Source organism: Hyperolius riggenbachi, chromosome 12, assembly GCF_040937935.1.
Source record: "Hyperolius riggenbachi isolate aHypRig1 chromosome 12, aHypRig1.pri, whole genome shotgun sequence".
Classification (NCBI taxonomy): domain Eukaryota; kingdom Metazoa; phylum Chordata; class Amphibia; order Anura; family Hyperoliidae; genus Hyperolius; species Hyperolius riggenbachi.
Genome location: NC_090657.1, coordinates 52,761,255 through 52,784,983, shown reverse-complemented (window position 1 = coordinate 52,784,983; position 23,729 = coordinate 52,761,255). Strand labels below are relative to the sequence as shown.

At 46.9% G+C, this 23,729-nt stretch overlaps 1 protein-coding gene across 2 annotated transcripts; it reads left to right on the top strand.

Moving 5' to 3' along the window:
- Window positions 1–1,197: 1,197 nt before the first annotated feature.
- On the top strand, window positions 1,198–22,637 carry CANT1 (calcium activated nucleotidase 1). 2 transcript variants are annotated; one of them, XM_068262617.1, is made up of 4 exons: window positions 1,198–1,296; window positions 16,651–17,307; window positions 19,036–19,239; window positions 22,134–22,637. In XM_068262617.1, the coding sequence occupies exons 2-4, from the start codon at window positions 16,677–16,679 to the stop codon at window positions 22,502–22,504; spliced, it is 1,206 nt and encodes a 401-aa protein (XP_068118718.1). In that variant the 5' UTR covers window positions 1,198–1,296; window positions 16,651–16,676; the 3' UTR covers window positions 22,505–22,637. The 2 variants fall into 2 exon arrangements, with proteins under 2 accessions (XP_068118718.1, XP_068118719.1); XM_068262618.1 differs by having other exon boundaries at window positions 1,198–1,337.
- The last annotated feature ends 1,092 nt before the right edge of the window (window positions 22,638–23,729 follow it).

Genomic DNA, 23,729 nt, shown 5'->3' with positions numbered 1-23,729 from the left:
CATATTTATTTGCGTACATATGATTCCACCGCCAGTGAGCTGGTCGCAGGACGAGCTTAATGATGGCTCCCACCCTGCTGCCGCTCAAATCCTCATGGGGTTAAATACTATCCCCCCTCCGAGTTGTAGCAACTCTGAGGGAATTGTAATTCGGTGTCTGGCAATTGCAGGGTCCCCGAGTTACTCTTGTACGGGGCGCACAGCATAGCGCTGGTGCTATAGCAGCGCCAGGCCCGGATTTACCTCACAGGAGCCTATAGGCACAGATGTCCTGGCACCCTAGACTTCCCCCTCCATGACCCAACAAACCCCCGCTGAAATGCACAGCAAGTGTGCTGGCTGGCCCAACTGTCACGCCTCCCTTAATTCCCTTCCCCGGTGCAGGTAACTACAGGTGCCATTTAGTATTAAACAGCCAGAAGTATACTACCCTCAGTTTAAGTAGATAGAGGTGCCCCCAGTTGAAGGTGGATGTAATCAGTGGAATGCAGAGTGTCGGATGTATAACTTCGCTCAGGACTCTGCACAGAGAAGGAGGGAGGGAGGCTCTCGAGGAGGAGAGGGAGCCGCCTTTACATCAGGTGCCTGTAGTCATGTGCCTACAATGCCTTATGGTAAATCCGGCCCTGAGCAGCGCCCAGCTTCAACGCTCAGCACCGAAATGACTTGCCTGGCAGCCTAATAGACCACCAGGACTGCCAGGCAACTGTTATTGTTATAAAAGGAAATAAATATAGCAGCCTCTATATACTTCTTGCTTCAGGCTCCCTCTAAAATTTGGCAGCTGTGGTCTCTCTCTGCCGAAAATGGTGGCTTCAGCTCGCATACGGGTGCTGGTGGGGGGTTCAGAGGAGCAACACCCCGTAGGTAAGTAAGGACCCTCACCTCAACCCTCCTGTCCCCTCCCCACACCTCAACTCAATTAAGTAAGGACCTTGCTTATGGGGAGGTTCATTAAATTCCTGGTGCTCAGTTCGATGTGAGCTCCTTTAAATTAGCATATATGACTCTATATAAAGATCATAATAATAATAAAAGAGCCACCTTTTCTTTGAAAATTCCTTCACAGTCATGGTAGGTGGGTATTCCCACTGCATGCAGTTCCACGTAAGACCTGCAGGTGGCATACCTGTGCAACATACGCTCAGTAGGCGGGGAGGAAGGCATTCTGGGAGGTGTAGTTTATTGAGGGAGGAGGAAGTGCAGCTGCAGTGCTGGGTTGTGGTCATGGGTCGGTGATCAGTAGCTCTGTACCTGGGTAGGTACAGTGGAGTCAGTCTGGGAGGAAAGCAGAGGGTGAGTAGATCGTGTCTCCAGCCTGTCCTGCCAGCAGCCAGGTACATATCAGCCTTCCTGCCACGTCTGTGTATATCTTCATTCTTATATATGTTATAGTGTATTCTAATGTAGCTGACGTTTCATGATTGGGAACTTAGTGACTTGTGATGATTTGTGCATAGCTGACTGAAGATATTCACTTTACCTCCATTCATTGCTTATTGGCTGATCGTGACTGTATTGAATGGCATTTGGATATCTGTGGGTGAACCAGGTCATTTGCGCGCTGTGTGTTGCCTGGGGAGACGGGCGCCGCCGTGAATCGCAATATTCATTGCGACTATAACGGTGCCCAGTGTGTCTGACTTTGGTGCCAACAATAGCGGAAGCCCAAATTTATATCCTCACGGGAGGGGTAGTGTTATGCCTAATACACATGATGAGATTTTGGGCAGATTTCTTGCTAGATCGATTATTTCCAGCATGTCCTATCTGATCAGATCGGGCATGCTGGAAATAATTGATCTGGCAAGAAATCTGTTAGAAAACCTCATTGGGTATCATTCATAAAGCATTTCCGCATGCGGAAATGCTTAACACCGGTGACTTTCCCGACCACTCAGCATAAGCCCCATTCATAAAGGCTCTTTCCGCATGAAAAGGTGACAGAGCGATACATTTCCGCCTTGTGCGGAGTTTTTCTAGATTAATCTAGAAAAAGTAACAAACACATCCATTCATAAAGATTAGAGCAAGCGGTATCCGGAAGGAAAATACCGCTTGCTCGACAGTAGCGATAGGCGGGCGGAATACATATAAATGAATGGGAGGGACCTCCCAAGCAGCATCAGACAGAGCAGCGCAGGGAGGGAATCGGGCAGCTTTTAAGTTTCCGCATGTCTTCCGCCACGCTGCCGCCAGCTTCCTCCAGAAAACCTCCGCACTTCTTCCGCAACAGGCAGACTTCTTTATGAATGGCCACCCAGAAGTCTTAATTACCGGTTGCGGAGAAGAACGGTGTTTTCCCGCACTACCGACAGCCTGTTTATGAATGATACCCATTGTGTGTATTGAGGTGTGTACACACATATTCTGATTTTCTGCTCAACTTGTCGTTTGTATGACAAGTTGGATGTGTGTACGCGCAGTCGAGTGACTGATAACAGCCGGTTTGCCTGATCTGTTGGCGGGTAAGTTGGACCAACTGTCGTCCAGACGATTGTGAGGTCTGTACGTGTGTACAAACGAATTCTAGTCGTGTGTCCAACTAATAGACGTTCAAACGTACTGTCGTTTGATCAGTCGTTTAATCTAGTCCATTGTTCTATCCAGTCCATTGTCCATTATCAAGTTGCTTAAATGACATGTAATTTGGCATATCAGCCGCTTTGTTGGTCAGTGTGTACAGGACGTCTAAATGACTTTTTGTTTGCACTTCAAGTCGTTCAAACGACCAGTTTAAATGACAATCAGGCATAAAGTTGCACGTGTGTACTCACCTTTAGGTTTCTAGTAAGGGTTAGATTAGCAAGTAGCTAATGGTAGAATTAGGCCACATTCACAGTGACCGTTGCCTTCCCTGTGAGTGGAACACAATGGATCGGGAAAGTGGCGCCCTAGTGTGGGAAAGGGTAAATATTATTATTAAAAGCCTTATTAGAATATTGCTAGTATTGTTGATATTCTACTCGCAGCTTCACCCAGTGCTCACATTTAACAGCGCTTTTTTCGGATATACACATCTTGGCACTAGTCTCGTTTAACGGACCCAGCAGGAATCCTCATAGGAACATTTTTGGTAACGTGATTGGTTGGACAGCACCCTCACGAACTGCTAAAGGTACCCATAGACCTGACGATTATGGGCAGAGTCCACAAAGAGACAAATTTTATTTCTAATCAAATCTGTTTTCAATGGCCCAGTTCCAAGCTGGATTCAATTTTCATTCAAGCCAGCAACAACTAGCATCACATTGACCATTTCTATATTGTAGGCCTCGTTCACATTATGCAATGCGTATGGCCGTGCGTTCGGGACGCAAGCACGCCCGATCTCACGCCATCCGCGTTTCGCTGCTGATCCCATTCATTATAGTGCAAGGGATCGGCAATGTGCTTTAGCAGAAAAAGAGTGCAGCAGTGCGATAGTGCAATGCACAGCACGCAAAGACTGAATGTCAGAAGTGTGACGCCGTCGATGACATATCGAATGCGTCATGGAGCTACCAACGCTAGTTCTGCGCAAACCCACCAAACTGACAGTTTTTGGTTTAAATACACTTTTTTTTTCCCTTCACCAAAGGGCTGGAGAAATCTTTTCATGGCCAGTTAATTAGCCTCCTGTTGGAAGATTCGGCCAGCACAGGGGACCCCCTGAGGTGTTTATGACCTCATCCATCAGGTGAAGGGTAGATATCAGTTGACAGAAGCTCATAAATGGTAGCTTTCTCCAGCCTGATCGGCCCCGACCCAGCATGAGTCCAAGATAGCTGCCTTGTGGCGTGAGTTGAAAGGAGACAGGAATGATCCTTATCACGCCATCTGGCGGCACCCAAGGATTCAACAGAACTGTAGAAACTGTATTTAATAAATAGACACAATTTGGCAATATTTCTGGTGTTCCCAAGATCGCAGTCCCCTCAAATTCACGGAATTTATTAGATTCCACATGACACTGGTCCTGAGAGATTTTCAGCCCTCTAGAGCTTTCAGAACCAGTGCCAGTAAGGTGAAAGTGAGGGACGGTGCTATTAGCGATCCAGACTCCTCGTGTTTGGTATTAACGGATTCAACTACTTGTGCTGACTATGAATATTTATTCGGTTTCCTGATATTACCCACGGGCATGCCGAGAGCGGGCAAAATATGAATTGGCCCAAACTTCTCCCTGCCTAAGGGGGCACTGCCTTATTCAAATTGCACAAGGCTGGACTTGTACGTGTCATAACTCCCCCCACTTACAGGGAGGAACAAAACTGACATGACACAAAAGTTCAGTGTCCTTTACCTTCAATCTGATGCCTAGTAACATCCTGGCAGCCCGCAAGGACTCGGGCAAAACCTCTATCTTTGAACTTTCTAACAAAGGCCTGTTGGCCGCATGGCAACCGCCATTTTGGGACTTTCGCCAAAGACTTGCGATTGCCGCATGGACTACCAATAACGGTATTTGAACTGTATATTAAGACATTCTGTTCATTCTGTTTCTCTTCCTCTCTTCTCTCTGTCCAATCAATCTGTTCTAAAATAAGCTGTGTGTATGTAGTTTAGAAATAAACTAACGATTTTATCGTTCAGTCTTGTGCCTTTTCTGGTCATCTGATTGCTGCTATAACGAATCTGCCCTCTGAAGAGTCAGTCATACTACCGCATTGTTTTATGATTTGCTTATGATTGTTGATTTGCTAGCTAGGTTGTAAATAACCGTTTCTTCCTTCTAGGATTAGCTAGTACCAGATTTCCTGTGCGAAATCGATAACTTCGTTTCTCGATTATAAATACAATTCGAGATTGCATCATAGGGAACCAGTAACTTTTCTTTAACGTCACAGTGCTCACAGTCTTTAAGCCGTCGGAAGTGATTATTCCCCGAACGGTGACTTGAGCGTGTTGAACGTGATTGGGCTGGCTACCGTCTTATGATAGCGTTGGGGTCTCTTCGCCCTAGTTGGAGACTGTCTGCTCCATTCATCCAATCAGACAGTGGTGGCAGTGTATTTATCCGATTTCCAGCGCGAAATCGATATTTTTAGTTTACAGATTGTATATACAATCAAAATTGTACATGTATGGGCACCTCCAACCAATCTTAACCGTTTACTACGCACACAGTGAATTTGCCTCCAGCAGTCTCTAGTGCATGAGACCTGCATGGCAACAGTGGCCTAGTAATACGGGATTGGTGGATGTTTGTCCCATTACATATTGTCGGCAGCTGCGCGACCAATCTTTGTCAGTCTGTTCACCGTACTTCCTGCGTATGCTAACGGGAGCAAATTAGACGGGATTGGCACGCTCTGTCGCCCTTTTCTTTCTTACCTCTGACGATCCAGCAACCGGTCTCGTTGTCCGTCTGCGCCCGTACTTCCTGCGTACGCTAACGGGAGCAGATCTCGACGGGATCGCGGGGCTGGATTGTCACATTGGTGGGCAGTGGTGGTGATAGCACACCCCAAAACCAGGCATAGCCAGCTTTTGGGAAATCAGAGCGCAAAGATCTGACAAACTCAGTCTTTGCAACCAGAATAATAAGACAGTGGTCGCTAAGTATCCTGTCTTGCAGAACCGAAGTTCTGGGCACAAAACGGTACACATTGATAGCAATAGATTGGTCTACATTTCCTAACTTTTTCTTTGCTATATCCTATTCTTTCTTATACTCTTCTCTTCTGAATGTCTGATTCAGTTCAGTTTCACCAAAATTGGTCAGTTCCTGACGTGCAAGCCCTCTGCGAATCGCACGGCATTGCTGCTTGCAGCACAGACAAGGCTGAGCTGGTGGCATTACTCCAGAGATGGAATCCTTGTCGCCACCTTGCTTGATGCCTCTATTCCCTGCAGTCCTGATAACCCCGGAGTGGTTGGCAAACCTGACCGGCGAGGATCTGCGCTTGTACCAGGAGTTCCAAGAATGTCAGCGCCAGCATGAGGCAGAGATGCTCCAGCATGAAGCACAGATGCTCCAGCGTGAAGCAGAGCACCAAGAGCGACTGCGCCAGTGGGATCTCCAGGACAAAGAGCTACGACTCCAGCGTGAATTGGAGTTGGCAAACCTGACCGGCGAGGAACTGCGCAGATACCAGGAGCACCGAGAGTGTCTGCGCCAGCGGGATCTCCAGATCGAAGAGCTACGGCTCCAGCGTGAATTGGAGTTGGCCCAGCTAACCCATTCAAATCAGCACTCTTCACTATGTGTTTCGGTGGAGAGATGCAAACCTCTACCCGTGACCCCCACAGCAAAACTTCCTGCCATGGAAGAGGGCACGGGACGAGACTTTCCTGTGCGCACCTCTGAGAGGGCGTACCATCAGGTTCCTGTACCTGACAGCCAGAGAACCTTGGTGCTGGACATTCACAGAACACTGTCCCAAGACTTGGAAGGAGGTAAGCCTACTGCATTCGCTCCTCCTGGTCCGGCGAGCTTTGTGCCACTGAGACCTGCAGCTGCTGCTATTGCTGCATCCCAGTCTGACACACCTGCCATTCGCACGTGTAATCTTTGTGGCGCAACTGGCCACATAAAGTTCTTCTGTCCCAAGAGGAAGAGAACGACCGTCCCTAGCCCGAAGATGGCTAGCAACCCTGATCCGTCACCTGCATCACCCTCTGCACTGCCTGTCAGCGTGTCAGAGATGCTCTACGGTTCCGGAAATCTTCACAGTGCTCCAGTGGACGACCAGATCATCTTTTGCTCCAGTGCTCCAGAAGCAGATGTTTCCTTGGTCTGTTCCGACCTTGCCACAGAGGAAGATATTCTCCCACAAAAGCTCCTCACCCTGACTGAAGTCAGGCCCAACCACCACAACCCTGTTATCCCAGGTCCCGAGAAGGCCGGATGGGGGGTGGGTTTTCCAGAGTGGGCTGTTGCTGAGTTTCCCTCTCCTCCTGTGCTTGGCACTGATCTAGGCACGCTTGTGTGCCCTTCGGAATTTTCTGCTGATATGCAGGAGTTCCCAGCAGGACTCCCTGACCACCAGGTACTGTACAAGCCTTTGGGAAAACAGGGAGATGTCAAACCCTTACCTGCTATGGCTACTGTACCTAACGCCACTGGGCGGGAGGTACCCTCAGATTTATATGTACAAGCAACTGACTGTCTTTTATCTCTTTCTGCACCTGTTATTACTAATGAAATTGCATGTGTCAGTGATAATTGTGATAGAAACGCTGTACATTATTTGGCCATTACAGGCTCTATGGCCAGTCGCATGAACTCAGAGCTGACAGCAGGGATTCCCTCTGACAATTCTGACTTTCAGGCGGGTGACACTCATGCTAAAAATGACATATCATGTTATGCAAATGCTTTTGATAATGTCGTGCATGGTTGTGAGAGTACGCTGGGTGACGCCTTCAGTGTCACCGGTAGTCCGGACTCAGGACTATCTGGAGGAGTCTTGACTTCCCCTGATATCTCTGACCCCCGGACCAATGTCGATATTGATGTGATTTTGATTTACCCAAAAGGTGATGTTTACTGTGGTGTACCTGTGCAGCCAGACACACACAGTACTGTTGGTAACCTGAGCTCAGAGCCTGCAGGCATTCCTGTCAGCTCTGACCCCAGAGAGTTTGATTTTCAGCAGCTGACCTCAGATCGCATTAGGCAGCTGGCTGAGACTTGTAGTCCCACATCCGTGAGGATACTACAGAGCGACTCCAACCTGCGTGCGCTTAGTGGCCAGACCGCTAAGCCGCCAGCAGGGGAAGCTCCACTACAGGTGTACAGGGAGAATGGTAACTACTCCAGTGAACCCATTCCCCATGTAACTGACACCCCAGGTGAAAGCACGGTCCATGTGGATCTGTTAGAAGCCCAGTCAGATAGAACGCAGTTAGTTCTGGGAGAGCACGGCCAATTAGAACAGGAAGACACAGGTCCCCTGCCAGGCTTGATAGCTCCCACACGAGAATTGGCGGATGATGTGAAAGTCACCCCCCACCTCTCGTACTCCCCAAAGGCCTCGCTGAAGCGCACTGCGCCCCCACAGCGAAATCTTCACAGCAACCCTGGGCAGGATACAGCAGTTCACAGAAGGGACCCGGGGACTCACAAGCCCTTATGGCAGATCCCCTACAGCGCCTCTCCGGAGGTGCAAGCAAAAGTGAAGATGAAGTATGAGGAGATGTTACAGATGTCTGTCCTCCGCAAATCCTCTAGCTCACAGACCACCATGTTCTGTGAGGCCTATAGGATGCCGGACGACATCCCAACAACCGTTGCGTATCCCATGACTCCCCTCGGTGATCTGTTGGATTGGCTGGCATCCGCCAACTACCTAACGATCATAGATCGGAGCTACGGATACTGGCAGATTCCAACCGTGCCCAAGGCACGCCTGGAATCCACATTCACCCTGCCCTTGGACTTAAACGCCTCGATGCGGATGTCTTTTGGTATGAGGAATACCCCAGCCACCTTCCAACAGGCCTGGAACGACCTGTTGAAGGGCAAGCACGGTTGTACAGTCTCGTACCCGGATGACATCCCTGTGTTCCCCCCGACTTGGGAGCAACACTGCGATCACTCATCCCTGGTACTAGGACAGCTGTCAGCTGACAATCTGACCGTTGAACCAGACGCAGATCAGATTGTCATGACAGAGGTACAGGCCTCTCTGGGAACAGCGGGATACTACAGGACGTTTGTGAAGCCCTGTAGCCTCCTGGCTAAACCACTGACCAACACAAAAAAGGGCAACCCCAAGGTCATGTGGAACCCAGGCTGCCCCGCTGTACTGAGCCCAAGTAACAAGTTGGTATTGCTTCAGTCAAGGTCCTGCTAACCGCTCCTTCCCCAATCTTGTAAAGGGGGGAGATGTGACGCCGTCGATGACATATCGAATGCGTCATGGAGCTACCAACGCTAGTTCTGCGCAAACCCACCAAACTGACAGTTTTTGGTTTAAATACACTTTTTTTTTCCCTTCACCAAAGGGCTGGAGAAATCTTTTCATGGCCAGTTAATTAGCCTCCTGTTGGAAGATTCGGCCAGCACAGGGGACCCCCTGAGGTGTTTATGACCTCATCCATCAGGTGAAGGGTAGATATCAGTTGACAGAAGCTCATAAATGGTAGCTTTCTCCAGCCTGATCGGCCCCGACCCAGCATGAGTCCAAGATAGCTGCCTTGTGGCGTGAGTTGAAAGGAGACAGGAATGATCCTTATCACGCCATCTGGCGGCACCCAAGGATTCAACAGAACTGTAGAAACTGTATTTAATAAATAGACACAATTTGGCAATATTTCTGGTGTTCCCAAGATCGCAGTCCCCTCAAATTCACGGAATTTATTAGATTCCACATGACACTGGTCCTGAGAGATTTTCAGCCCTCTAGAGCTTTCAGAACCAGTGCCAGTAAGGTGAAAGTGAGGGACGGTGCTATTAGCGATCCAGACTCCTCGTGTTTGGTATTAACGGATTCAACTACTTGTGCTGACTATGAATATTTATTCGGTTTCCTGATATTACCCACGGGCATGCCGAGAGCGGGCAAAATATGAATTGGCCCAAACTTCTCCCTGCCTAAGGGGGCACTGCCTTATTCAAATTGCACAAGGCTGGACTTGTACGTGTCATAACTCCCCCCACTTACAGGGAGGAACAAAACTGACATGACACAAAAGTTCAGTGTCCTTTACCTTCAATCTGATGCCTAGTAACATCCTGGCAGCCCGCAAGGACTCGGGCAAAACCTCTATCTTTGAACTTTCTAACAAAGGCCTGTTGGCCGCATGGCAACCGCCATTTTGGGACTTTCGCCAAAGACTTGCGATTGCCGCATGGACTACCAATAACGGTATTTGAACTGTATATTAAGACATTCTGTTCATTCTGTTTCTCTTCCTCTCTTCTCTCTGTCCAATCAATCTGTTCTAAAATAAGCTGTGTGTATGTAGTTTAGAAATAAACTAACGATTTTATCGTTCAGTCTTGTGCCTTTTCTGGTCATCTGATTGCTGCTATAACGAATCTGCCCTCTGAAGAGTCAGTCATACTACCGCATTGTTTTATGATTTGCTTATGATTGTTGATTTGCTAGCTAGGTTGTAAATAACCGTTTCTTCCTTCTAGGATTAGCTAGTACCAGATTTCCTGTGCGAAATCGATAACTTCGTTTCTCGATTATAAATACAATTCGAGATTGCATCATAGGGAACCAGTAACTTTTCTTTAACGTCACAGTGCTCACAGTCTTTAAGCCGTCGGAAGTGATTATTCCCCGAACGGTGACTTGAGCGTGTTGAACGTGATTGGGCTGGCTACCGTCTTATGATAGCGTTGGGGTCTCTTCGCCCTAGTTGGAGACTGTCTGCTCCATTCATCCAATCAGACAGTGGTGGCAGTGTATTTATCCGATTTCCAGCGCGAAATCGATATTTTTAGTTTACAGATTGTATATACAATCAAAATTGTACATGTATGGGCACCTCCAACCAATCTTAACCGTTTACTACGCACACAGTGAATTTGCCTCCAGCAGTCTCTAGTGCATGAGACCTGCATGGCAACAGTGGCCTAGTAATACGGGATTGGTGGATGTTTGTCCCATTACATATTGTCGGCAGCTGCGCGACCAATCTTTGTCAGTCTGTTCACCGTACTTCCTGCGTATGCTAACGGGAGCAAATTAGACGGGATTGGCACGCTCTGTCGCCCTTTTCTTTCTTACCTCTGACGATCCAGCAACCGGTCTCGTTGTCCGTCTGCGCCCGTACTTCCTGCGTACGCTAACGGGAGCAGATCTCGACGGGATCGCGGGGCTGGATTGTCACAAGAAGTGCCTGATGTTCTTGCTGATCACATACTATATGTGCTGCCGAAATCTGCACGGCAGCGTGGATAGTGCGAACGAGGCCTAACACAGCAGGGGAGGAAAATAAATGTGGTATGAAGGTCTAGACCACTCCCAACAGAGACGGCCACTCAAGGATGACTCTGCCGAGAAACTAGTGTGTGTACACGTGTCACCCTGAGTTTAAAGAGAAGCTCCAACTAAGAATTGAACTTTATCCCAATCAGTAGCTGACACCCCCTTTTACATGAGAAATCTATTCCTTTTCACAAACAGACCATCAGGGGGCTCTGTATGACTGATATTGTGGTGAAACCCCTCCCACAATTAACGCTGAGGACCATGGTACTCCTGGCAGTTTCCTGTCTGTGAACCTCATTGCATTGTGGGAATCAGCTGTTTACAACTGCCAAAAAAGCATGCAGCAGCTACATCACCTGCCAACAGTAAAAATGTCACCATGTAATGTCAGAATGTAAATCAGGGATTTCAAAGATTTTACAATGGGCAAACACTAAATCATTTAATCATAATTATTGTAAAAATGAAGCACTTTTTGTTTATTACATTCATTTCACTGGAGTTCCTCTCTAATGATCCAGCGTGCCACATTGGTGGACTAGTCTATCTTCACCCTACCTACTGTCAGATTGATTACTTCCAACATGTCCGATCGATTTTCAATTCACTTCTATGAAAAAATGATTGGAAATCTGATGGGACATGTTGGAAATAATTGATCTGACAGTAAATCTCCCAGAAAATCTCACTGTGTACCTAGCATAATGTATTACTGTGCACACCATACAATTTCCTGTAATGCTGGGAATACACCATGAGATTTTTTTTTTTGGCAGATAGATGGTTCGATAGATAATTTCCCACATGTCCGATCTGATTTTCGGTTTTTTTTTTTATCGATTTCTCATAGAAGTGAATGGAAACTGTAAAAACGTTTAGACAGTAAATCTGCTGAAAAATCTCATTGTGTATTCCCAGCATTAGATTTTCTGTTAAGGTACATACACACTTCTGATTTTTCCAAACGACCGCCAAGCGTATCCGTCAAACCCAGTCTTACCAAACGAACAATCATTTCTATACACGCCCGATTTGATGTCTAAACGACCGGTCGTTTGGAAAAATCAGACGTGTGTATGTATCTTTTAAGCCTCATCTACACGTGTAGATGAGGCGGAGATCCGGCAGCTCAATTAGCCGTCGGATCGCCTCTTCCGCGCGTACGCCGGAATCAATACCCGCTCGTCCCCGCGCCGCTTATCTTCCGCTCGATTCCCTGCCATTGTCCCCTCACGGGGAGCGAGCAGGGAATCGGTGGTGGGGAGATCCATCCTGTCGGATCTTATCAATCAAGCCTCATCAGCGGCTCGATTGATAAGGAACATCGCGCCCGCATCGACGCGTGTAGATGCGGCTTTAGATTTACCTGCCAGATATATAAATTCCAACATGTTGGACTTTTTCTAACCATCTATCTGCCTAGCAATTAGGCATTGTTCTACTCAGCAAGAGATAACCAGAAGACAATGCACCAGAGATAATGACCAGTCTCTACAGAAAATAATCTAACAGAAAATCTAACATCTAAATCTAAAATTGTACGGCGTGTACTAGGCATAAAGACTTCTCCTTCCCCACCCCCCCCCCCCCCCCCACTCCATAGACCGCCAGTGTATGCTAATTTGAGTAAAACCTGCATGTCTACATAGAGGGATTACTGACAGATTGGGAGACAATATTTTGAGGACCATTGTCTGATTTGTGGGTGGAGAAATGGGGTCTGCACAGTCATCTGCACTGTTTGTGGACCCCACTAGGTGGGTCCCTCTGATATACAGATCTTGAACATGATGTCCCCCGGGGAAGAATGAGGCGGCACCACAAGGTGACGTGTGATAAGTGTGTTTGTCCTGCTGTGTCACTAGTTTATGACATGAATGGCAAGCTGTTGGAGCAGCTGACAGATTATGAGAAGTCCAGTCACACCCATTGTTACCAGGTACTCAGATCCGTGTCTACCTGATAAACTCGTTTTACAGAATGTACAAACATAGTGTACAGGAAGGTCACTTTTGTCTACAGCTGGGCAAATTGACGATTTATGGAGGTTTTATTGTTTGGTGAGTAATCTGAAGCCCTTTTAAAGAGTAATGCTGGGCATACACGGGTCGATCCGGCGGCCGATTAGCCGCCGGATTGACTCCCGCCGCGTGCACCCGGATCGATTCCCGCTTGTCCCCGCCGGCGCTTCTTAACTTCCGCTCGATACGCCGCTATTGTCCGCCCGCGGGTATCGAGCATGGAATCGATCCCCGGGGTGATCGGACACGTTGGATATTATCAAGAGAGCCATCAGCGGCTCGATTGATAAGCTAGCATCGAACCGTGTATGCCCAGCATAACTGTCGGGCACAAAATCAAAAATCAGTTCTTTATTTTTATCTGGTAAACCAGTAATAAGGATGCTAACCAGGCAATCCGAAAGTTAAAAATCACTATTACTTGTTGATAAATGATCTTTTTTAGTACATTGCCGCACAAAGGAAGTTGCAGGGCATGCTGGGTTGTGTGTGCGTTTTTTTTTTTTTTTTTTTCTTCCTGCTTTACTTTCCCCTCAGGCTTAACTAATGCAGCCTGATTGGCTGAAGCCTCTTTCCCTCCTGTTTTCCCCTCCCACACCTCTGTTCCTCTCTGATTGGCCAATATTTCTCATGCTCAGACAATGCACTTTATATAGTGAAGGGTGGGCAAATCAGGCAGAGGCGAGTAGGGCAGGAAATTACATCAGAATTGGCTTCAAAATAGCCACACTAAGGGCCCTTTTCCACTACAGCGTTTGCGATTGCTTAATCGCAAAACCGCAAACCGCTAGTGATTTTAAAATCGCTTTGGTTTGCTTTTTAACATAGGAATCGCGGTAGGTAATTTCCACTACCGCGTTTCATTTTTTACTTGATTGCGTGAACGCTAGCGATTGCTAGTGGAAAAGGGCCCTAAAGGCGGCCATACACTTACAGACTTGCAGCAGCTTCAACCATCAGATAGATTTCTGTCCAATTCCTGTCAAGTCGAATCTGACAGGAATCTATCTGATGTGTGCCACACACTAGGAACAAATTTCCAATAGATTTCAGAATGAAATGTATTGGAAATCGATTTAAATGCATTATTGGACCATTAGATCCAATGCAACTCTATGAGCCATAGATCTGCTGTCAGCAGTAGATCGACCTAGATTTTCCATCCTGTCAGATCAAATCGATCGAAATCGGCCACAAATCAATCGAATAGGGAATTTAAAAGAATCTATTTCTGATCAATCGATTCTATAGAATCGATCGATGGCTGAAATCGACCAGTGTATGGGCCCCTTTAAAATGGGAAATGCTAAGAAGGGTTTTCCTTTTTTTTTTTTTTGTAGAAAAATCACTAAAATCAAAATGTGGACCGTGCAATACATACCGGTATGTTATGTAAGCAGAGCAAGTATTTACAGTATCTACTTAAATGTGTGAGGGTTTCTTTCTGAGATAGTATGGCGGACTGCTCTTCTTTAAAAGGAACCAGGTGTGTGAGACCAATGGAAGCTATCATATTTCCTTTTACCATTTGCCTGGCAGCCCTGCTGATCTTTCTGGGCTGTAGGGTCTAAAGGTGGCCATACATCTAGCCATAATGGGCAGATTCGACCAAGAGACATCTCTCTCTCTGCTTGAATCTGATTAGATAGAGATTTGTCAGCTGCCCACTCACCACAGGCTGATTCCCAAGCAATTTCAGCAGTCCACCGCATCCGCCAACTTGCTGCTTCCCCCCCGGTATATAAATGTGCCCCCCCCACCGTGTGTACATTACCTGTCATGTGTCGCCCACCGAGCGGTGCCTGTCTGTCTTCCAGTTCCTCCGCTTTTCCATTAGCGGTAAACACACCGGAGCCCATCAGAAAGCTGCTACTACGCCAGCTCTGGAGCACTGAAGTTAAATATTTACACCGCCACAGCCAACATCCTTGTCGGCTGTATTTTCGGGGGAGCCAGCGCTGGATCCCGGAGGATGAAGAAGACAGAGGGAGCCTTATTAGGATTCCGAGGCTTCCCCCTCCTGAGGTAATTATGCTTGTTGTGTGTGGGCCACTAGTCAATACATAACACTGTTGTTGATCACCCAATATAAGTCGGACACTTAATCGATCAGTGGAAAATTGAGCAACGTGTGGGCCCCTTTTATTAATGCTGTGTATTTATATAGCACTAACATCTACTGCAGTGCTTTTATAGAGTATACATACAGTTATCCTGTCAGTAAAATGCGTACACATGCACGACTGTCACCCTCTAGAAATCATGACCCGTTCCCATTCCCAAGGGTGATAGTTCAGGGCCCAAATGCTCTAGAGATACCCTTCTAGGCTACAGCTGAGCAACACGTACTGTTGCTATGGAGAAGGAGGGGTTGATGTCGTGGCGTGCAATGGAGCAGCCTCTTGCAGGCCGATAAGGGGAACAATCCCTTATTTAGACTGGTGGGTGTAGGCACCCAAAAATAATAAAATAATTAAAAGGGAGAGGCAGTAGTTGGCTTACCTCTCCTGTAGAACCTAATAGCCCAAAGTGACTGAATAGGAAAAATAAATATTTATTGCACAAAATGGAAAAGTACCAGACAACGCATTTTGCGGGCGTTCCCTGCTTCATCAGGTTATTATGGCAAAAGATCTGTCCTGAGTGCCACCTTGCAAGCTCCCTTATTTATTGCAGTCTGTGCGCTGAATCTTTAAATGACTTCAGGCTCACACACACTGCCTATCGCCTGACTTTGTTGGATGACAATCGGGCATCTGTATGTGCGCAAACAACTAACTGATAACAGACGGTTTGCCTGACCCAACTGTCGGATCTACTCACACGACTGTTGAGCTGATGTAGTGCAGGTTGCCGCATGTGTACAAGTCGCTTGAACGACTTGTGCTTGTTTTGAATGCGGCCATGTCGTGCAGTCCATCATTCCGCTTGCATGCGCAGTATGTAAATGAGCTGGTCGTTTATTCGCTCGTGTGGACGTAAAGGACGTGTAAACGTCTTGTTGTGCAGTTGGTCATGTCGTATCGATCGTGCGCTAGTTGGACGTGTCTATGATGCTGTACCGGTCGTGTGTATATGTGCTGTTAAGGCTTGTGTGTGTTTTTTTTTTGGGGGGTGGGGGGGGGTGGGGGTGGTTAAATTATCTGTGCCATAGTGATCTTTTGTCTGCACCAGTGTTTCCATAGAGGTTGGGCTGTACCGGTGAGGCTGGGGCCAGGTTGCATTCCAGTATATTACATGTAATTATTTTTGTAAAATCCTGCAATTATAGTATGCAAGTGCTCTAGACATTTCCTATGGTATGCCCTCTGAAGACACATTGCAGCTTGCATAGCTCAGAGCTGACCTCACTTCACTAATCTAAACCCTGATGACTTTAAACAGAGCGCCAAAATGTGTTTTTTTGTTTTTTTTTGTTTTTTTTTATGTTCAGTTCAATACTCTGCTTTTGTTGACTTGATCAGAAACAGCCCAGATGAAGGCGTTAACAGCAGGGTCTGTGGATGGATCTGCTGCTCATTTTATCATCATCCTATTGTTCAGACTACAGGTGGGCGGGGCACAGACAGAGCTGTCTGAGATAACTGCTGCTTGTAGCCTGGAGGTCTGTGCTGCAGGAAGTGGTGATAGAGCTTTTGACCAGTTTATTTTCACACCAGATAACAAGCACTGGGACTGGACACCCTGTCTTAATTTATACTGCAATAATGGAGTTGACTGTCTGTGATGCTAATACTGTCTGTCTTTATTCGCAGGCCCTGGCTGGCCACATTGATGCCTTATGAATCCCTACACACTAGTGGAATGTAAAGAGTCTATGACCCCACTGCGCATTAGTGTGGGCGGCCTTCCTGTTCTTTCTTCCATGACAAAGACTGCAGACCCCCGCTTCCGGCCGCGCTGGCGCGCCATCCTCCTTTTCGGGGTGGTCTTAGCGCTGCTCCTCTTGCTGCTATGCTTCCATCGATCTGCCTATCGGCGCACCGCCCTCACCAATGCCCACAATTGGCGCATGATGGCGCCCCTAGCTGGAGAACTGTATAACGACACCTATCCACTCACCCCTCCCCAGAGGACGCCCGAGGGACTGCGCTACCAGATCGCCATCATCGCGGACCTGGACACAGACTCACGCAGCACCAAAGAACAAACCTGGTTTAGCTACATGAAGAGAGGCCACCTCACCATGTTTGACAGCGGGGACCGGGTGACCGTGGAATGGGACAAGGAGGACATTACTCTAGAGACCCACTTAGCAGAGAAGGGACGCGGAATGGAACTGTCCGAGTTAGTTGTGTTCAATGGGAAGTTATATTCAGTGGACGATCGGACGGGGGTGGTCTACCACCTAGAAGGGAGCAAGGCGGTACCCTGGGTTATCCTCCCTGATGGTGATGGGTCTGTGGATAAAGGTGAGTCATGTAAAGAGGACCTGTAGTGTTAATCATTATTTGCATTGTCTATTTAGCTCACATTTTATACAGCACATGTACATGGGACTGTCGCTCAGGAGCTCACTATCTAGATGGATGGGGGGGGGGGGGGGGTGACAAGGGAACTTACCAGCATGCCTTTAGGATGTGGTAGGCAACCTCAGCACCCAGGGAAAGCCCATGCTTCCTGGGCGGGTTTTGAAGCTGTATGGTAAGAGCGCTGTCTACAAAGCTACTATAAAGTGTACCTGAAGCATTGGCGCTAGTCTGCTTTAGGGGACCCAGCAGGAAACCTCTTGGGGAACGGTTCTCAAATCACACCACCCTCTCCAGCACAAAGCATTGTGATTGGCCGAATAGTGTGGGCGTAGTTTACTACCACCAATCTAAAATCTAGCAGTTTGCCATCCATCTAATCGTGGTAGCGGAATTTCCCTATGAGGTTTCCTTCTGGGTGCCCTAAAGTAGACTAGCGCTGATGCGTTAATTAAAACTTATAAAGGTTTCCCCAGGTAGAATTCTGACTGTACTTTGCCAGCCGTGAGATTCCGCCGATTCTCCTCATTGGTATCGTGGAGTAACCCCCCCGAACCCCCCCCCTCCCCTTCAGGCTGGTGAGTGGAGTAGCTCTTTCCTCCATCTGTTGTCATCCACAGAGCAGCATTAATCTCTGGCAGTCTTTTTTGCAGATACTCTGCTGGTAATCAACAGCTGCTACTGCTATGGTGGTGGCTGATAAATTATAGACGAGCAAAGGGTGGGGGTGTAGAATGGTGATACAAGGTGGCCATTGCATGTGGCATTTAGCCTGCAATCAACAACTGTAGAGAGCTTTGGGTGCCACCAGAAATGGCTTGGCGGGCGGTATTTGGCCCCCCTTCTGGACTTTGAACATGCTTGCCCTAATGGGTCATGTCCCGATCACTGCAGACAACTTCCTCTATAGGAGGCTTTAGGTATGTTTGGAGGGCGTGGGTGGGGGGGTGTTAGTTAAAGCGGATCCGAGATGAAAAACTAACTATAACAAGTAACTTGTCTATATATCTTATCTATAGTTTACACAGCATAAGTAGCTGCAAACAGCTTCAACAGTTTGATTATTTATTCCTGTGATAATGAGGGCAGCCATGTTCTGTCTGTCACATTGTCACAGGCTGAGGGCTGGAGATGCTATCAGCTCGCCTGTGTGTAAATTCAGTCCCCCCTCCTCCTCCCCTCTGCCTCTGAAATCTCTGGCTAGTAACTTCCTCCTCCTCCTGCCCAGAATGAGCTCCCATAAGCCCTTGCTACATGGAGTGCCAAGGCACAAAAGGAGCTGTGGGTGAGGCTTGTTTAGTTTATGGGGAATTAGATAATAGAAACAAAACAAAAAGTATTTGGCTTGAGGAATGCCCTATAAACTATATGAAAGGAACACAATTATGCAATGAGTAAAAGTTTCTCTGAACCACTTTAAAGTTATACGTAAAAAGGCGCTTCAATACTTTCTTGATTTAAATAAATAAAATAAAAATAATTAGTGCTAAAACTGTTAAAAGCAATGTCAGAATACAGGGCATGTAAAGGTTACTGCAAAGTGTGCAGAGTGTATTTGCTGTTCATTCTAGACTGTAACCCCTGAACAGGTTGTGAACTTCTTGCAATGTGTCCATCCATGGTTGTTCTTCATTCCTCTGTATGTGTGACTTTCTGTCTGTTCCTCCTCAGGATTTAAAGCGGAGTGGCTGGCTGTGAAGGACGAGCTGCTGTACGTCGGGGGGCTGGGGAAGGAGTGGACGACCACGACGGGGAAGGTGATGAATGAGAACCCTGAGTGGGTGAAGGTGGTGGGACCCAGAGGAGACGTGCAGCACCACAACTGGGTCCCAAACTACAACTTCCTGCGAGAAGCTGCTGGAATTCAGCCTCCAGGTGAGTGTGGAAACCGATAGAGGCTGTGCGGGTCATACGTTTCCTCACACTTGTTGTTTTATTAATATGACTATGCATTTAGGGCTGGTTCACTCGGGTGTTTTTGTGGCGTTTAACCCTGTGTTTTTTGCCTCGTCAGCAACATGTTGTTTTCAGAGGTGGTAAACGCCAGGAGACCATTCCAGAGACCTGAACCACTAGCCTTGAAGCATTCTTAAAAGCCTTTAAAAGCTAGTCTCTGAACACCGGCGTTTGACCGTGGCACAGAGTGAAAGCTCGGCAGAAGCTCGTGTGAACCAACCCTAACATAGCATTGACATCTACTATACAGAGTACATAGCCATGTCACTGACTGTCCTCAGAGGAGCTCACAATCTAATGCCTACTGTACAAACAAACAAATGACCAGCGCTCAAGGATGCACCTGAATTGTAAGCCAACAGAGGCAATGCAGAGCCCTGGGGCTAAATACATGCCTTGAATACATGCCTTGAATGCAAAACGGATGCAAATGATGTGCTAATTCTAATCTAAAAATTTGAAAGTGAATTTAAAACAGTGAATGCAGCTAGCCACTAGTATACTTACGTTCAATTTGCACAGTGGGAGACTGTGTGTAATCCCTACCGTAGTCTGTCTAATGTCCTACTATATTATTATTATTATGTATTTATATAGCACTGACACCTTCTGCAGCACTTTACAGAGTACATAGTCATGTCACTGACTGTGACATCCTCTGAGGACAGTCAGTGACATGACTATGTACTCTGTAAAGTGCTGCAGAAGATGCCAGTGCTATATAAATACATAATAGTAATCTAGTAGGATATTATACTGACTATGGTAGTATTAGATTGTGACATCCTCTGAGGACAATCTAATCCTACCATAGTCATAGTCTAATATCCTACTATATTACTATTATGTATTTATATAGCACTGGCATCTTCTGCAGCACTTTACAGAGCAGCTTGGATACAGATAATGAGGACAGCCGACGTTGCTAATGAAGGGGAAAATGAAGCATTCACACAGCAGGGGCACAGGGCTGTGCTCATACCTGACTTTGTTAAATTCCCCAGAGCTTCTCCGTGCTCTGTACACACGCTGCTTCTCCATGCTCTGTACACACGCTGCTGCTCCCTGCTCTGTACACACGCTGCTGCTCCCTGCTCTGTACACGCGCTGCTGCTCCCTGCTCTGTACACGCGCTGCTGCTCCCTGCTCTGTACACGCGCTGCTGCTCCCTGCTCTGTACACGCGCTGCTGCTCCCTGCTCTGTACACGCGCTGCTGCTCCCTGCTCTGTACACTATCCTTTGCAATATGTAACCTTCAGATAGAAAAGATATCTGTAGAAGAAACGTGTTATGTTCCAAATGACATGGCCAATAATTAGATGCCTAAACACACAATACTTATCGAGCCTTTAGGACTAGTCCTTCTAAAATTGTCTCCAATAATTCAATCTCATTACATACCATCATCCTGCCTGTAGTATTCATAATTGCTGTACGTTCTACACCAATGGGATCAAGAATTGCCTGCCCTTTGATAGAATTTCACCTTCCTCTGTTCTTTTACTTTGCGGTTATTAGTTTCTCATTCTCACCCAGCTGCGAAGACCTAGAAAATGGGTGAGAGATGGGAATGTTTACTAGGGCCCATTCACACTTGAAAGCGCAAAACGCCGGTTTGTGGGAGAGATTTTTCCACAATTCCATGCGGAAAAATCACTGGACAGTGCAGCGATTTGTCCGCGATCACATTTAGCGCTTCTATAGCACAGAAAAGCAATCTCTGGGAAATCGCCTGAAAATGGTGCAGGCGACGCGTTTGCGTTTCGCGATTTGCAGCAATTAGCGCAAATCGCCCAAGAACGGGCCCATAGGATTTAATCACTCTAGCACTTTCAAAAGCGCGAGCGTTTTGCCGAAATCGCCGGCAAAACGCTCAAGTTTGAATGGGCCATTAGGGCACTTCTGAGCGCTTTTAAAAAACGCTATTTCTTTTAAAAAGCGCTTGGCTAATGTATTAGAATGGGATGGATCCCACCAGAGCGATGTGATTTTATTTTTTTTTTGTTTGAAAAACGCAAGTCCTGCAGAATTTCTGCTGATTTCTCAGGCGATTCACCCTCAATGTTATGTTTAGGAAAGTGGAAAATCGCTCTGAAAAGCGCTAGATTAGAGCAGTTTTCCAAGTGTTTTTGTTACAAAACCAGTACACTAGCAGCTGTACTGTACATAGAAAAAAATAAAAAGTACACATTATTACACAAAATTTCTCCAAAAATCGCTAGGTATAAATAGGAAATTGCTAGGCACATGCCTACAATTACACTAAGCTTTTGCGCTTTTAGGTGTGCACTGGCCCTTAGTTGAGTTTTTGTTCCAAGTTTGTTTGATTTATTTAGAAATTCATGAGTAGGACACAAATATTAATTTGCATTTCATGTAAGTTTCTACGTATACCTATAGTATAGACACAACGTTGCTACTATTGTAGATGTTATTTGATGAATATATATTTGATCTTACGGTATGTAATATCCAGCAACCCTTTACAGTATTTCCCAATCCTATCCTCAAGGCCCACCAACAGTGCATGTTTTGTGGAAATCCACAGAGGTAGATAATCCGCTCTGCTGAGACACTAATTACCTCACCTGTGCAGGTTTGTGGTTTTCTGCAAAACATACTGTTGGTGGGCCTTGAGGACAGGGTTGGGGAACTGTGATTTACAACATGTACCCATTATTTCCTTTACCAAACGAATGCCAGTTAACATCTCAACAGGTGACTGTATGTTGTGCACATGCTTGAAAATTTAATAAATATTAATGATTAAAAAAAATAAAAATCTGATGCATCGCTCTTGTGCCCCCTCCAGGTTACTTGATCCATGAGTCTGCAGCGTGGAGCGACTCTTTGCACAGCTGGTTCTTCTTGCCCCGGCGTGCCAGCAAAGAAAGGTACAGTGAGAAGGAGGACGAGCAGCGCGGTGCCAATATCATGCTGCGCGCCTCCGCGGACTTCACAGACATTACCCTGTCCCACGTGGGCAAGCAGATCCCCACCCACGGCTTCTCCTCCTTCAAATTCATCCCCGGCACTGACGACCAGATCATCGTGGCACTGAAATCCGAGGAAAACAACGGCCAGGTGGCCACTTACATCACAGTCTTCATTCTGGACGGTCGGGTGCTCCTCCCCGAGACTAAGATCGGCAACGTTAAATATGAAGGAATTGAGTTCATCTGATGTTAAAGGAACACTCCGGACAAACTTGAACTTGATAGTTTGGTTATCTCCATGTCAAAGTCTAATGGCACCAGACCAACCTTTGCATAAAATAACCCAGGCGATGAAGGCTTGGGATTCTTGGAAAACCAAACTGAGGGAATTCAAAGATTCTTAACGCTACCATCCGGTTTTGGGGGCTTTTTTTTTTTTTTTTTGTCCACTGGTGAACCTCACTGATGACTCAAGGGACCTGGTTCACCATGCATCGGTAAGATTGCCATGCACAGGTAGCGCACAGCGATTTTACCGGTACTAAGACCAGGAAAGCACTGCCTTTCAACCCATTAGTGCCACAGATGTTGCTATTGTAACACACGGCACCATAGCAACACGTGCCTTACCCTGGTAACGTGTGGAGCTAATGGGTAAACAGGCAAGCTCATGTTGCATAAGTACTGGTAAAATTGCTGTGCGCTACCTGCGTAGGCCAATCTTGCCGTTACTGGATGAATAAGGGCTAGGGAATCCAAAAGTGTTAATATCCTTATAGTTACACAAAATCAGATACTTACCTAAAGAGAGGTAAGCCTCAGGATCTAATTGAGGCAACCCTTGATGGTCTGCTGTCCTATCGCTGGGCGTTCTAGCCCCCCCTCCCCAGTCATGGCCACGCAGCAGCTGACTGAGCCCGCCCATCCATGCACAGCAAGCTGGAGCCACGGGCTGTGTTACGGAGCATGCGTGGGCGGGCTCGAGCTTCTAATGCGCAGCCATGAATGCGGAACAGGAGCTGCGCAGCCACAATGTGGGGGGGCAGCGCTTACTAACGGGGGACACGACCGCCAAGAGAAGCTTCAAAAGGATCCTGAGGCTTCCCTTTCTTCATGGTAAGTATATGTTTTTGAACCTGAGCTTTGGCTCAGGTTTGCTTTAAAGAGAATCTGTATTGTTAAAATCGCACAAAAGTAAACATACCAGTGCGTTAGGGGACATCTCCTATTACCCTCTGTCACAATTTCGCCGCTCCTCGCCGCATTAAAAGTGGTTAAAAACAGTTTTAAAAAGTTTGTTTATAAACAAACAAAATGGCCACCAAAACAGGAAGTAGGTTGATGTACAGTATGTCCACACATAGAAAATACATCCATACACAAGCAGGCTGTATACACCCTTCCTTTTGAATCTCAAGAGATCATTTGTGTGTTTCTTTCCCCCTGCAGTTCTCATGCACTGAAGTTTCAGG

Coding starts and splice junctions, on each gene's coding strand:
- CANT1 (XM_068262617.1), top strand. CDS start 16,677: ATGAATCCCTACACACTAGTGGAATGTAAAGAGTCTATGACCCCACTG. Junction 17,308..19,035: donor TGATGGGTCTGTGGATAAAG/GTGAGTCATGTA, acceptor GTTCCTCCTCAG/GATTTAAAGCGGAGTGGCTG. Junction 19,240..22,133: donor TGCTGGAATTCAGCCTCCAG/GTGAGTGTGGAA, acceptor TGCCCCCTCCAG/GTTACTTGATCCATGAGTCT.